The sequence below is a fragment of the Podarcis pityusensis genome, assembly GCF_964106645.2.
Source record: "Podarcis pityusensis genome assembly, chromosome: 15".
Lineage (NCBI taxonomy): Eukaryota > Metazoa > Chordata > Lepidosauria > Squamata > Lacertidae > Podarcis > Podarcis pityusensis.
In genome coordinates this window covers 7,762,220-7,778,806 of record NC_138040.1, presented here as the reverse complement: position 1 = coordinate 7,778,806, position 16,587 = coordinate 7,762,220, and the positions used below count along the sequence as shown (strand labels likewise).

At 43.7% G+C, this 16,587-nt stretch overlaps 1 protein-coding gene across 46 annotated transcripts in view; it reads left to right on the top strand.

Moving 5' to 3' along the window:
• MSI2 (musashi RNA binding protein 2) overlaps positions 1-16,587 on the top strand; it is a 448,144-nt gene that overhangs the window by 372,293 nt on the left and 59,264 nt on the right. For 45 of the 46 annotated variants that reach the window (XR_013979845.1, XR_013979846.1, XR_013979847.1 and 42 more), the window contains one exon: positions 1,936-2,010. Coding sequence is in view for 42 of the 46 variants with exons in the window: in XM_080983060.1 (XP_080839186.1) it covers positions 1,936-2,010 (75 nt within the window). In the remaining 4 variants the exon portion in view is untranslated. Of the gene's footprint in view, positions 1-1,935; positions 2,011-8,629; positions 10,297-16,587 lie in introns of those variants that run through there. The other variant, XM_080983091.1, reaches the window with a different exon arrangement.

The following is a 16,587-nucleotide window of genomic DNA, read 5'->3' as shown; positions in this document are numbered from 1 at the left end:
CCAAAACATCCACCCATCAAAGTGCTGCTGCTGCCCAATTCATCGTTCTGGCCTTGGTTCTTCCAATTTGCCTGTGCCAGGGGCAAGCCATTCTATACCAGGCATCAGGGTTGCCTCAGGGTGGCAGGCTCCTGTGGGCTCTACTGCCATTGCACACCTACCAGGCTCTCTGGTCAGAGTATCGGAAAGCTCTCTAGTAAGGCCAGCTCCCATCAGAAGGACAGTTTTGAGTGTGCGGTCATTTAAACACTATTTTTGTTTAGTCGTTTAGTCGTATCCGACTCTTCGTAACCCCATGAGCTAGAGCACACCAGGCATCAGAGTAGAAAAGTGAGGTACAGGACAGCTTCTTTAAAAAGATGGGTGGGTAGGAGGAAGAGGGGAATCTTAAGCCTTCCTGTGTCTGTCAGTTCTCCCCATCAAAAATCTGAGGCTGTTTCCCCTTACCAGGTTCCAAAATATAACTACTCAAGAGAGGGGAACCATGATACATATACAGTGGTACCTTGGGTTACATACACTTCAGGTTACAGATGCTTCAGGTTACAGACACCGCTAACCCAGAAATAGTACCTCAGGTTAAGAACTTTGCTTCAGGATGAGAACAGAAATCAGGTGGCGGAGGCACGGCGGCAGTGGGAGGCCCCATTAGCTAAAGTGGTGCTTCAGGTTAAGAACAGTTTCAAGTTAAGAACAGACCTCCAGAACGAATTAAGTACTTAACCTGAGGTACTTAACCACTGTATAGGAACCTTGCAGATTCTCTCTGGTAAATGTACCCAGGTCCTGCATTATTAGCACTATGAGGGATATATGTTTTGTGTTTCTCTTGTAATGGTTTAATTTCACTCTTAGAGAGAGTGTGTGTGCTACAGAGATACACTTTGCGATGTTGCAGGTGCAACTGCCTGTGCTCCATGAAGGCAACTTGTGGTCCCTTTGTTGAATTTCAGTTTCTGGTCAAATTAAAATCTCTTGGTCTTCCCAGCTCCTTGATCTTGCTGCCTCTGACTCTTGGCTGCGTTAACAGTTGTCCTTCACACTCTCGGGATGAAGCATTACTAGTACCTTAATCTCCAACTGTCAATAGTTCTGAAGCAAAGTACATTTGTTGTAAGCTCTCCAAATGTCAGAGCAAACCTGTGTTATGTGCTTAGCCTAAGCGTTTGGCATTTACTCTTCCCAGCTGAGAAAAGTAGGCACAGTCCTTGGACTTGAGCTACTCGAGTGCATTTTAATTATGAGTAGCAGGCCTCAGACATGGAGATAGGCGGGGGGGGGGGGGATGACCAAGGAAAGGATGCCAGTCTCCAGGTGTATCTTTTTTGAGGGGTGCAACTCAGGGTGTAGAGGAAACATTTGCTGCAGGTAAAGTGGCAAAGCATCAGCCTCACTCTGCCACATGCAAGATGGGCAATATTATATAGAACAGGCCTAATTTATAGATTGTTGTAAGGATTATTCAGATATTATGTGTGAAGCACTTTGAGTACGCTGACGTCATATATAAATGCTGAGCATTAACTTGGTATTAATTCTGTACAGGAACAGTAATCTTGTAATGTTTTGTACAACGTCAGTTTTCTCTCCTTCACTGGAAGTTTGTAAGCAGAGGCTGGATGCCCATTGGTCATGGATTCCTGCATTGCAGGGGGTTGGACTAGATGGTCCTTGGGGGTCCCTTCCAACTCTACAATTCTATGATTCTATTATTCTTCACCTGCCTTTGGTGTAATTTGATTGTATCCAGTGCTAGTCCTACTCAGAGTAGCCCCATTGAAAATAATGGGCATGACTAACTTGGGCCCATTAATTTCAGTTGTTATCCTCTGAGTAAAACTTGGTTGTATACAACCTGTTGGTATTTGTGCAACTTAAGATCCAACATTTAAATCTTATTCTTCTCTCTCTCTCTCAAACACTTCTACATTCAAGGTTATCCGAATTTTGTCGCGACCTATGGCCGAGGATACCCTGGATTTGCCCCCAGTTACAGTTATCAGTTCCCAGGTACGTGAAATTTTAATATGTATAATTTAATTGAGCAAAGGAAAAGAAAATTCCAAACACATCCTATTAGGGAACTTACTCATGAGCAAAGCATACATAGGATTGCACTGCAAGTCCATAATTCAACTGAGACAACAACAACAACAAAGTCTCTAAATGGAGGACCTTTTGGTAATGCTCAAGGTGCTATTTTCTTTCTGGTTTACTGAAATAAATGCGGGGGGGAACCTGATTTCATTTTGGGTTTTAATTGGTACTGGTTATTTGTAAACAGAATTCCTTTGAAACAGCGCACAATTAGGTATTTTACTTTCCTTTTTGTAAGGCACGTCTTTCTCCCCGCCTGCCCCCCAAAGTTGAGTTTGTTTGTAGTGCTATGCAGAAGAGTCTCTCTCTCTCTCTCTCTCTCTCTCTCTCTGTCTGTCTTTCTTTCTCTTTCTCTTGCACTCTGCACAGAAATGAGGCTTCACCTAATACCTTCCCTCTTGTTTGTTTCTCTTCCCCTCTTCTTCCGTTTTGTGCAGCTGTCAGATCTGCTGCTTTTAGCAATCTCTGTTCAGTCCGTGTTTAATACCGCCAGTCGTCACTTTGAGAACTCCTGAGGTTTTGAAATGGTAGGCTGGCTGGCTTTTAAACATCCCCTCCTGCCGATAATGAGCAGCCCCTCGCATTTCATCTCTGCCACTATCAACAGGCAGTCACTGAAACCAAACGCCCTGGATTTTGTTTTTATGCCAGCAACGCTTCAAGCTTAAACTTGAGATTCCACAAAGTGTATGGTGTCTGCCCCCCCCCCCCCGGCAACTTTTCCACCTCAGGATAAGTAGGGTTGGGGAGCCAATTTCTGACCGGTGAGCTTGCTGCTTGCTAATAGCAAAGGCCCACCTGGAGACCACAGCAAGGAAACTGTTGCACTGCATGTTAAATTCATTAATGCGGGTCGCAAAGTGTGTGGTTATGCCACCTTGCCCTGCATTCTGTAATTGCGTACAAGAGAAATGATGGGGAAACAGCCTTTCTAAGGTTAATTAAGAAAACCAAGTTTAAGGCAGCTTCATTTTTTTAAAAAATCAATAGAAACCAAAAGAAAACAAGGTCTTATGGTAGAAATATTTTAGACTTCAAGGAAGCAAGTACAGCCTTAAAAACTACCTAGGATAATCTATACTGCCAGGTTTATTTGGTTAAACATTCCTGGATTCTAGAGAGTTGGGAAAGCTTCCCACCAACTTTTATTCTTATAAAACAAGGCCTCTTAAGAGTATTTTAGATTTTTCCCAATGACAGAGGCCTGTCACATTCACTGTTGCAACATTTTCCAAATGTTCCACCATTTCTGTCTTCATTTCCATGTCTTGCACAAACACTTTTAGGCCCTGGCAAGATTAAATTATGGAGACCCATGATCAGATAAGTTTCTCCAAACAGGACAAATAGCAGCCGGATATAGGATCATTTTCGGAGGGGGAAATGGCACTGAAGGAAAGGGGTTAACCCCATCTCCCCCCCCCCCCCAGTTGTTAAGGGTGGTTAAAACAAAAAGGGATTCCAAGCTGCAAAAGGACCCTCCCCAAAGGATCTCTCCAAAGGCAAAGCATTTGTTCTGCCACTGAGTTGAATACTCTGAAGTGCCACAAACAGTAACCTTATTTTGCATATTTTCAGTACCGTACATTGCAATGCAGTTGTGAATGTAATGATAGTTATGGTACCAACTGCATGTTGCTGGGAATCTTCTTCTGCTCCCACTTGGAAGTTCCTATGTGATCTTGGACAAGTCAGTGAACATTACTACTGTTTGACTCCTTGTTTTGTGAAAATTGAGGGTAGAGGAAACATTGGTCATAGGTGTGTGGTGGGACAGACTAGGTTAGAACCTGGGGTGTTAAGGTGCTTTCAGAAGCCCAAATGGTCAGCTTGTCCATTTTGTTCTGTTTCCATTAAAACAACAACTGTGATTTGTTGGTATGTTTTGCATTAGCCTTGACTGAGAACTATTATCTTTTCATTCTGCCTGACCACAAGTTCAGTGTATCTTTAAAAGCTTGCATACTCTTACACCAGTGGATGCATAAAAGGTGTTTTTTTAAATCACTTAAGTGCAGATTTCTCAGCTTGCAAGAAAGAAACCCAAATATTTCTGCTCTAGACTTGGTGGCTGTCAGCATCAGCTGCTGAATGTGACCCAGCGGAGCATTTACTGTGAAATTGAAGCTCTCACTGATGGTAGCTTGGCCTGCTAGCCTACCATGGACAGTTGGGAATCCATATTTTGTGGCAATTAACCTGGTTGATCCTTTGCTTGGTCTGTGCATGCAGCTTGACACTATTGCAGCCAAGATCAGTAAATATTTGGTTAGGCAATTGCCAGAAATACTACTACTAAAAAGGGGTGAGTGGGTCTGGTTTATGCTGGGCCAAGTCTGTCATCCTACTGAGCGTAAGTAAAAAAGGCAAAAATTGAGATCCCCGCCATTTCCCCTGGGAGATGTTGATGTCAGTAAGACTTTACCTTAGCTGCTTCCATGTGTTGGATGCTGCCAGTTTAAATGACACAGCATCCAGGCAGTGGTCCCCAGACCTGGGACTAGGTGGGTGGCAGCAGGGCATTTGCACACCTTTCCTCCACTCTGAGCACTGACTTCTAGGTTTTGTTTATTCTTGCCATTTCCTCTGTCTTCTGCCAGCCACCAATAAATGGTATCATTATTGTTGTTTGTATGCCAGCAGCAATGCTGTGTCTGGCATTTTACAAAGACTGAGGTGACAGGTGCCTTCCCTCAAGGAGTTTACCATCTAAAATAGACAGAAGTGAGTCAATAGAGGAAGGGAAAGGAACTGAAGACAGGGTAAGCAGGGGTACAATAAGTGTGTGTTTCTGTTATGCAGGCTTCGTTGCAACAGGCCTTTTAGCTAGGAATACTCAATGATCTAGCTGGGTTCACATTTTTCAGCAAACAGACAAGAATTACACTTCCTGGGTTGATACATCAAGTCAGGACACAGTTGTTTCCTTTGGTTTCTGCATTTCTTCAGACTTGACGATGCAGCTGTCAGCTTTAAAAAAGGACCACAGTGCATATTAAAATATAAATGCATTAAAAAATTGTTGTGCAGTTTAAGAAAAAACCCCACAAATTCATTCAGAAACAGGATGGAATGGACTTAAGCTTGAACCCATGTGAGAGGGATACAGAGCAGAAATAGGTTATTCATGCCTGCATGTAGCTAACAGGATGCATTATGTGTCTATCAGAGGATAACTGGTATCTGCTTCTAGTTTTACTTCTGGGGTCAGCCTTAAGGTACGAGCTAATTTAACCTGGGGGCAAATGCTGTGTAAATGAAATGTATGAGCAGCATACATGACAAACAGGTGTTAGCTGCTGCTGGCTTGGAGCTGGGGAGAAAGCCAGGGGCTCATTCCCATTGGCTTGGAGTGCCTTCCCAAATCAGCATGGTGTCAGCCTGCAGGGAGGAGTGGGGGAGTCACTGGTGAAGACACATTTTGACTGGCTGTCTCCAAATGGGTCTCTCCACATTAAGGGAGCTTCTGGCCCTCACAACTGTTCATAATTATATCCAGAGGATATAAGGCAGGATTGGAGCCATCCAAGTCCCTTGGAAGTAAATTGGGGGTTATTCAGAAACAGCAACTGCTAGGATACAATAAAGTTGGGTTTGATTGGATGCGGCTTTCTTTAACCATTCTCACTGTGTGTCAGAAGTATTCATTACAGTGCAGTCCCTTCGTCAGTTCCTGTTAACAGTAAAGGTAAAGGGACCCCAGACCATTAGGTCCAGTCGCGGACGACTCTGGGGTTGCGGCGCTCATCTCGCTTTACTGGCCGAGGGAGCCGCTGTTTGTCTGCAGACAGCTTCCGGGTCATGTGGCCAGCATGACTAAGCCGCTTCTGGCGAACCAGAGCAGCGCACGGAAACGCCGTTTACCTTCCCGCCAGAGTGGTACCTATTTATCTACTTGCACTTTGACGTGCTTTCGAACTGCTAGCTTGGCAGGAGCAGGAACTGAGCAACGGGAGCTCACCCCGTCGCGGGGATTCAAATCGCCGACCTTCCAATCGGCAAGCCCTAGGCTCTGTGGTTTAGACCACAGCGCCACCCGCGCCACCTGTTAACAGTATGGAACCTAAATATAGTATGGATTTTCTTCCCAAAAAAGTTTTACTCAAGAGTAGACCCATTGATGTTATAAAAATAGTGTCTGAAGTCTTAACTAAACTAAGAAACGTCCGCTTACCCTGAGGCATTGCCAGGTCTCTCCCTTGCATTAAACTGAAATATTATGCCGTTAAGTTACAATTGCAGAGAACCCGGGACTGCCGTTGGTTTTTATATTTTGATACCAGCAGACTCGCCACTAAGTGCTCTCTTTCAAATTTGCTTTTTGTTTGCTTGCTTTTTAAGCAAATAAAATGCCAGTTGACACTGCATGGTAATGTGATATTTACTCTTGTCAGGTGAAACAATGCCGCAATCCACCTGTTCCATTATGCGTGTTTGTTTTCATTATTTGAGTAGAGGGGAACGTGGGTTTCTTTTGGGGGGAGGTTGTTTGTTTGTTTTAGCTGCAGCCATTTTGCTTTCTTTATGATGTCGCCTCTGTGGCATGTTTTTGAAATAATTTTTGGATAAAATCTCTGGCATCTGTGTCAACTTGGCCTTCTCAGGGGTGACAGTCTCTACCCCAGGAGTTATTGGCTGCCTCTTATTGCTTGGATGAGTTTCCATTATTGAGGACTGAGGATGTGGAAAAGGTCTTTGGGGCGGTTGATATAACCACTTGTACTCTGAATTCATCTTCCTCAGTGCTTGATACCTGTTTGCGGTGAAGTATTGTCTGAAACTGTCAGGCTTATAGGCTCTTCTTCGCAGGGAGAAGTGCTCTCCAGTGCTTACCAGTTTCTGGTGAGGTGCCTCTAATCTTAATTTATTGGGGAAGGTGATCATGTGGTTGGTCATCTCCAAGTGCTCTTAGATTATCTGGACACATTTAATGTTTTCAGGCCTGGCTTTGTGGCAAAAATAGTCTTGGCCATGTAAGCACCCTTTACTGCATGGGGAGCAGAGGAAGTGTGATACTATTGATTCTCTACTTTTCAGTATCTGTTGGTACCATTCATTGTAGTGTCCTTCTGGAATATCCGACAAGATTGGGAATAGGGAACGCTGCCTTGCAGGGGTCCCGCACCTAACTTTTGCGTTAGTTTCAGGAAACAGGGAGAGAGATAGACTCTAGCGCTATTCAAGTGGAGGTATCTGTTGGGGCTGTCCTTAGGGCTCTGTTCTGTCTGCTCTGGTACTAAACGTCTGCATGAAACCACTGGAAAGAGGTGATGTTTGGATCTGGAGTAAACCCAGCTGCCCTTTCCCTTTTCCTCAAATCCTTGCAATTGTGGCATTCTTGAGCAGAGGTCTACAGAGTCAGGGCTGCAACAAATGATTATTTGCAATAGGTGGATCACCATCTGGGAATAGGCAACTGGTCAGTCTGCACCTTAATGAGTAGCCATTCTATAGAAGGACTAGATCCACAGCTTTGAGGGGGTGTTTCTGGTTGCTTCTTGGGTGTTGCTACTGGCTATGTGGCCAGAATTTCTTTTTCAAGCTTTACATGTGGCGGTGTCTTCATAATTCTCCTCGATAACCTCTTGGCAAAGCTCCTCTAATTTCCTTTGCATGAAGTTGACTTACAAGTGGTCCACAGCGGCATTGGCTGGACTCTTGACACAGAGTGTCTCCTGGGGCCGTGTTACATTTGCACTGTGGCTATGAGTTGTTTTCTTGGCACAGCTGAAGACATTGCCGTTGATGTTTAAGCCCTACTTGGTCTAGGTAGGCCCTGGTCACGTGAAAGAATGCTTATCCCCGATACAACCCTCTCCCAGGGTATCAAGATCAGAGGAGCAGGGCCTCTTGCAAATACCCTTCCTCCTGAGAAATTAAGAGAAGTGGCTCCCAAATCCATGAACTCCAAATGGTGGAACATCACCTGTCTGCCTCTCCATCTCTCTCTCTTTCCCTCTTTCTTCCTTATCTGTGCCTTTAGGAGGCATGGGGGGGGGGAAACCATTCCCCCTTTTTAAGGTGACTATTCATGCTGCAGTCCTAAGCCTTGCTTGTTTTGACTCTCCTTTCTATAATGTGTCACCTTGCCTGTTTTTATTTTATTTCATTGCTATTTTATGTTGTGGTTTTATTGCTTGAATTGTGAACTGCTTTGTAAAAAAAACATGTCAGAAAGTGGTATACACGTTTAGTATATAATATATAAACCTTGTCATTTGCTCAATAATTCATGGGAAGAAATGGTGTCTGTCACCTTCTGGGAAGGTGGAAGGAATGCCACACACTTTGACAACTAAGGTCGCAATCCTCAGCATACAACTTGGGAGCAAGCCCCATTGTACTCAATGGGACCTTCTTCTGAATAGACATGGATGGGATCAGGCTGCACTTCTAGCTTTCCTTAGCCCCCATTATGCTTTTTGAAACCAATTGAAATTGCTCGCTATCCTGTTTCCCCTTTTAAAAAAAAGTTCTCGGACTTATCTTTACAGTTTAATCTATTAATTTCTGTTCTTATTTCACTTTGCAGACTATTTGCCGATTTCACAAGACATAATTTTTATCAACTAGTTCTTAAAGATGCATAACAAATTAATCGGGGTTTACTGCAGTGCTAATGAGAGAGAGTGAGAGAGAGTGAGAGAGAGAAAGCCTGGGTGGTCTGTACATTAATATCAGTATCCACTGGAAAAAAAATATGCTGCTCTTACTGACTCCTTTGGCTGACTGGACTCTATTTTTTAAAAAAGAAAATCTCCATATCTTTTTCCTGTTTTTTGATTTTTCCTTCTTTTTGTTCCCCCACCCCCTGCTTTGTATGAGTTTGTTTTTTTTAATACCCACATGGAATGTAACTCACATCAGGGTTGGCTGCGGGTGAAGGCATTACAATTTCTCACAAACTTTTAGGGACAATTCTCTTGTCTTCACTGAGATGTGCTGTTTGACCCACCTTAAAAAGTCCGGAAGAAGATTTCGGCTGGCAATTATTGCTATACATCACCTCTGAGACGCAACAGCAGCTATCCCTTGTTGCCGTTCAGAATGGTGGTTGCTACAGCTATTGGACAAATGAGGAGGATGAATCTGATTAAAATTAATCCGGTTGGTGGAGGTCACCTTTGGTTTGGAATGGATCTTTCAGTAGCCATTATGCTGTGGCCTGCTCCGCACCACCACAAAAGCCATAAACACTGGTTCAAATAACTGACCAAGAGCTCTGCTTAGAGAACTCAGTTGTGCTCCCTCTTAAATGTGAAGCTGCCTTGCCAATCAACTCATGGACCTTGGTGTTCATCGTACGACTGAACTAAGTTGCTGCCGAAAGCAGAATCCCTGATGCCAGGTCGTGTTGTGGTATCATCATGACACGTTTCCTGATTAGCAGCAGCCCGGCCCTTCCCAGGCTTAATTGAGTGAACTGCTGGCAGCCAATTTAGCAGACTAATCTGAGTTGTTGGGATGAGGCCTGGTTGGTCCTTGAGGTGGGTGGTCCATCTGTGCAAGGGGCTTACCACCTTCAGACATTAGGTCAGGGCTGCCGTGATAGAATCCTTTGCACAGGGGCATTCCCTGCTCATAGAAACCTGGATGTCTGAGTTCCAACCTAGCCTTCCTCTTGACATGCTAGCTCTCTGTGTGCAGAGACCGAAGGAGCATTCTGTTTTGTGAGCCACTGCCTGCCATTCAGACAGCTGGGCCTCACTGTCACTGCTCTGTGGCTTTGAGACTTCCATGGGAATTGGCTTTCCAGCTGTATGACAAGTCTGGGCACCCTCCTGTATTGATAATGCAACAAAGAAAACAGGCCCTTCTACTTATTTCCTAAGTTTGTGAGAAATTGGCTGCATGCTTACAGTAGGACTGTGATGCATTTTTAAATATATGTTTAATTCACTTGTTTAAAATGTCAAAGTCACTGCAATTGGAGTTGTGCTGTTCATTTAATAATGGTGCTTGATGTAATAACTGTTTAGTTTTTCTCTTTTTTACCTTTTTTGCAAGCTATGGCTTTTGAAACCTGTATGGCTTTTTTAATTATTATTTTGCGGGGTTTTTTGCTATTATTTGCTTTGCATTTGTGATCTTGTCCTAGAATGCATGATTTTGCAGACATTTAACTGTTGTATGATTTTTTTTCTTAATTCCTTTGGTTTCTTTTGTAAGTAGTTCATCTGTGCTTTTCTTTGCTTTTCTTTTTTGGTAAAAAAAAAAAATCCTTGTAGAAAAGGTAGAAAAAGTGATAATAAATTGTTACAATAGACAAGCTGTGTTTTTGCTCTCTTAGCTTGCACTTTCAATTCGGTTGCACCAAATAACCAGTACCAATAACAATGTAATGAAAAAATACATAAGTTAGTAAAAAGCATGGCACCTCTTTTCAACATGCGTCAAAGTTTTGCTGCAGATTAAATCTTGCATTTTAGTTCAGTATATTTAAATGAAAGTATAAAAGCAATGGGAATATGTAGATTACTGGTGGGTTTTATCTTTTTTGTTATGACAGCACAAAGAATGGGCCATGCTGATCTCTGAGCATCCTAGCTGTCCATGTTAAACAAAAATAGGCTTCATGGGCACAAGAATATTTTAGAGCAACAGCAGCTAACTTTTTCAGTCTGAAAATGGGCCACGTTGACTCATAGTAAACCCATACTAAGAGTCACACGTCAAAGTGGGGGTGGTCAAAAGTTTTTGTGTCGTTTTGTTATTAAGGTCAGTTGATTGGGGGACAGTGTCACAAAACCTTTTGGCATCATAGCAGGGGACTGGAAGTATAAAGTAGTTTTTATTTTATTTTTAAAAGATAATGGTAACATTTCAATGAACAACTTGGTGGCCTGGGTCCTTGGAGAGCCACAATGAAGCTTTTGCATCACAGAATCACAGCAGGGGATCTATAGAGCAGTTAGTGAAAAAGGACTATCTGGGGAAAGGAGGTCTAAGGGGCACCAAAGAACCTCTTTTGGGCTGGATACGTCCTGCAGGCCATGGGTTAACCATCCCTGTTTTAGAGACAGGGGTGACGAAAAGCCCACTGAATTCATAAATAAAGAAATACTCAGAAGGAAGCTCAGATCAATCGTGGACAAGCTCTTGGTTTCCATGTCTATTCTGGAAGGTATTTGAAAAGTGTTTTTCGATGAGTTGTTGGGGTTGTTTGTTTTTTAACACATGGGAGTGAGTAGCACTCTTCTGTAAAATAAATGCAATTCGTCCATCCACTGCAGTTTGCCACCCTGTCTCGCTAAAAAAGAATGACACGCAAATCACATTAACGCAAATCACATGCAAGAATAAGAGTACAACATTGCTGAGGCCTTCCTTCACTTCATGCCTGATTTTGCAGGGCTCTGACCATAAAATTATTTCGGTGCTAGTTTTTCTCAGCTCATGAAATCTGCCCTGGTTTGGCCAAGCTAGACCTGTCTGCAGTGTTGGGGTGTCCATGCATGAATGTGCACGCACATAAAATGAGTAAATGAAGAGGGTGATCAAATGGAGTTTTTACATCCTGACTTAGCTGTGTTCAACCCTGGGTAGGACCCCAAAAACTTACTTAGTTCTGAAAGTTGCAGGTTTCATCAAAATTTGTGAAATGTGTCAGACTGCAGTTCTGATGAGACTCATCTATTATTTACTTACTTACTTACTTACTTACTTACTTACTTACTTACTGAATCATTATGGTCCACGACAGAGAGCATTCTTGGTTGTATTGGTGTACAGCTCAAACCCCACAATTGAATGACATCCCACCTTAGCTGGGTCACATCAGTGGCACCACCGTCATTTTATTCTGCAAATAAAAAATTGAAAAGGGAATTTTAAGTCTATACCGGGGTGGTGAAAAGTATTTTTAACTCAACCACAGTTAGTTTGACTTGTTTTAGTAACATGGCTTTAATCTGAGTTTAAAGGCACTTTGCAAAAATGGAAAGGATCAACTGGATTTGTGCATACAGTTTGCCACTGCTTTCAGTTTGTGTCACGTTCCCCCACCATGCAGACAGGTATATGGCCAAACAGGTAACATGTGTGTATTTTCACTGGGTTTCCCTGGATTCCATGCAAGCAAAATGAAATGGCAGCACAAACAGACTGAAAGACGCATCCATCGCACAGATGAAGAATAATTAAAATTCACAAGACAAAAACCACCTTGAACACGCATTTCTTTTAAAGTTCATAGCTTGAGCAAAACAGTGACCTTGCTTCTGTTTTTGTGTTGAACTTTGGGAGAGCAGGAGCCTTTCCAGATAATGAAAAAAGTAATACATTTTAGTGCTTTAATAGCATTGGTGATGACTGTGGCCCAAATTTCCATCCCCGTGGGATGCTTTGTGGGGTGTGGGGGAGGGGGAGTAGATAATCTTGTGTTTGTTTTAAAGGGCCACACCTGTGCTCCAGCTCTTGAGCATGGAAGAGTGTGGCCTTTACATTTTGCTTTTAAAAAAAGATCACAGGTGGAATAAAAAAAATCGTAAGTTAACAAAGTAACAAGGGAATGAAAAAGGAAAACAATTCAACTTGTCATTGATAATTGTATTAACATCAGTCTTCGGATGCATCCTTAGTCCTTGTTTTTTCTAAGCTAAAGTCCTCAAATGCTTTAGCCCAATCTTCCCCAACCTAGCACTTTCCAGATGCTACAGGCCTACAAGACCCATCATGGCTGAACATGATAGGGGCTGATGGAAATTGTAGTCCAAGAACATCTGGATTGCACCCACTTGATTGTTTTGATTGGCCTTTGCCAGCTGTGGTATATCCCTTTGAGATGGGGCAACCAGGACTACATGCAGTATTTATTTTTACTTTGAATGGTAGATAAAATGTTATTGCATAGGTATCTGCTGGACAGTGTTTCTGACCTTTCTGGTATAAACATCACATTCTGCTTGCTTTATGATACTAGAACAGGAGGTCATCAAATGGAAATAATTGGCAGTAGGGTCAGGACAGACACAAGGGAGACTTTCTTCACACAGGGTATCATTCCCTTAGGGAATTCACTGATGCAAGACAGGACATCGCCCACTAGCTTAGATAGTTTTAAAAGAGAAATTTGAGCAGTATATGAATTATTAGTCTATATGTGTCTACTCAGATTCAGAGCTTCATGGCTCCTTCATGTTTAATGGCACAAAAAGGGAAATGTTTAGTGGCACAGACAGCTATTTCCTTATTGGCATGTTAGTGGGCTTCCCAGAAGCATCTGGGTTTGGTGATCTGATCCAGCAGAGCTCTTCGTTTGCTTTTAAATCCAGCTATATGTTTTCCCAGGGACAAAATTCTGCATCTGGACCATTGGGGTGATGTGCTTTCCACACAGCAGAAGCACTCCCTTAGGAAAAGATGTCTGAGTCCTACACACCCGGGACAAAGGTCTCCTGCACAAGCATCACTGAAATTTGTGGCAGTAGCACAAAGAGCACGACCATCCATGTTGATTTCAGTTGGGCTGGCTTGCAAAGGGCAACTTCCCTGGGGATTCTGACCTTATTGTGATCTGCAGCCTTTCCTCTGGCTAGCAAACAATGGCAGTCTGCTTTGGTTCTGCAGCACTTGATCTGTTCCTCCCCCCCCCCCTTTCCCCCCAGCTCATGCTTAGCTCTTCAAATTGTGACCTAATCCTTCCAGCTCTGTACCCACTTTGTTTACCCAAAAGGTGCCGGCAACATCTGCATGGCATAAAACATCCCCCCCCTTCCAAAGTGCATATTAAATCAGCCAGAGTGAGTTTAATTATCATTCGCCAGGCCCTTCCATTTTAATTTTCATCAGTGTGAAATGATATGGCACAGCCTGGATGCCCTCCATAAACATGCGCGCGCACACACACACACACACACACACACACTTCTACCCGCCTCCTGTTCTTTAATCAGTTCTAAAACTTTTGTTTCTCTTTGGCACAAATTTGTGAAAACAGAACATGGTGGGCATTCAAGATGTTGTTTGCAAACCATGATGGCAGGAGGAGGGAGGGACCAGCTGCTGCCATTTCTCTTTATTTATTTAAATTTGTAAGCCTCCCCTTCATTGTACCAGGACAGGTTACAGCAGAACATCAAACAATATAAACTTAAAACAGCCACTCAAGCCATCCTTAGTACAGCATACAATACTAGTGTAGCAGGTGAGCACACAAATAGCAGCTGGCCACATTGCCTAACCTCCTCCAAAAGCCTGAATAAAAAAAAGATTCCTCTTTAACAGGCACCAAAACTCAAGTAAGTTCAATACCAGAATCCTCTCTAAATGGTCCTTCTTGTGCCAACATGCCATGCACTTCCGCTTATGCTGGAACCACGAGAAGAACCTCTCAATCTGATCTCAGTACATGAGCAGGTTGACAGAAAGGTGATCCTTCAGGAATTTGGGTTTTAAGGTAAAAGGCTTTTTTATATGGCAAGGTTAACATGTTGAATTAGCTTAGAGAAGAAAAAACCGAGAGGGGATATGATAGCCTTCTTCAGATCTCTTAAGGGTTGTCATGTGGACGATGGAGCAAGCTACTGCAGAGGGTAGGACCTGATGCAATGGATTCAAATTACAACAAAGGATATTCTGGCTAAACACTAGGAAGAACTTTCTGATGTTAAGACCTGTTCAGCAGTAGAATGGACTACCTACGAAGGACTCTGCTTCCTTGGAGGTTTTTAAGCAGAGATTGGATGGCTATCTGCCAGGAATTCTTTAGCTGTAATTGCAGGGGTTTGGACGACCCTTGGGGTTCCTTTCAAGTCTCTGAATTGAGATCAGAAGCATATAGACAACTAGTACAGGTTCTTCAGGACTTACATTCTATGGTCCTGCCTATTGGTAGTAGTCAGCAGTCTTACAGCTGCATTCTGGACTAGTTGGCAGCTTCTGGACAATCTTCAAGGGTAGCCTTACATAGAGCACATTACAGTCCTCCAGTCAGGAGGCTAGTAGTGTGAGGATTACTATCCAGGAACAGCCAAAGCTAATAGTAGGCACTCCTTGCACAAAGGTCACTCGGGCTTCCAGTTAAAAGAGTTGGCTCCAGGAGCACCTCTAAACTACACATCTGTTCTTTCAAGGCAGGTGCGACTCTATCCAGAACATACCATCTATTTAATTCCTGGAGCAGAGAACTACCAATCCACATCTGTTATGCAGGATAGATTAGGCTGGTCTTCATCTTCCTGTCTCCATGCAGTGTGGGCATCATAGGAATTCAGGAAGCTGTCTTCTAGCAAGTCAGATTGTTGGTCCATCCAGCTCAGTATTGCCTACACTGACCGGCAGCAGCTCTTCTGGTTTTCAGACAGAAGATCTTCCCCAGCCCCTTTTCAGTCCATAGGCAGCATCCTCCACAAGCATAGCATTGGGAAAAGTCTGTCTCTCCTGAGCCTTGTAACGATAAGGCTTCCCCACTCAGCTGGTCATTCATGAATAAAAATGAAAACACTTAAAAATACACACATTTGAATGTTTCCCTCTCCCTCCTTCACCCTGCCGTGACAAGGGGAGGATTTTATGTTGTCACATGACTGGCTTCAGGCTGTCCTGAAATGCCCTGGATTAGCCCAGTCACATTTGCTGGTATTTTGACTTAGAGTATTGTATACCAGGTTGAACAGATGTTTAACCACTTACTTCCAAGGCGTGACAGCAACATTATTAAATGCTGAGCTGTTGAAATGGTTGGGAAGACGTTTGGTTGCCCTACTAAAATCTCACGGGTAGTCATCTCACTGGGAAGAGGGGGAAGTTGGGACCTCCCACCCACTCGGGGATCTTCCAGGTCCCCTTTCGGAGTTTTTAGCTTTAAGTTTAAAAGCAAAACAACAACAACTTCCAGGACTTGATCCCCTCCCTTAGCATATTCAGTGCCGATTGCTCCCTTAAGGCCACTGTAATTGTCTCTGCTGCGCCCATTGTGCAGCTGGGCTCATCAGGAACAGTGCTGAGGTACCAGTGACAGATCCAACAGCAGACAGTAAGGGTCTCTCTCACATACCAGTCTAGTGGGCAGATGGGAGCACAGCTGGCACGCATGAGCCCAATGCAGGGCAGGTACATGAAGCGGACTTAAATGGCCCTAAGCTTGGGGGGGGGGGGCTATGGGTGGAAGAGGAAAGGTTGGACTGAGAAACACAAGACTCACCACTAGGTTCTTTCCCAAGGGAGGAGCCCCTCACTCCCACAAACCCAGCCACCAGGGGTTTTTGACTTTAAGCCTTGTGGTGCCAAGGCTGAGGAGAGACTGCAGCTACCCAAAAGCCTCATAGTGTGAGACTTGAAGTACCCCCTCAGGAGCTCCAGTTTCCAGGTAAAGATTCCTGAGGAGTTAACAGCCATCATCTTTCTGCAGAGACAGACATTCAGACGGTCTCACAGTCACCACAAGGGGAACAAAAACCCACCAATAGGGCAGCCTGCCTGGACCCTCAGGAGCCACCCTGTGGTTCTGTCATGTGGAAGGTTGCTGAACCAAGCCACAAAGTGGGAGGG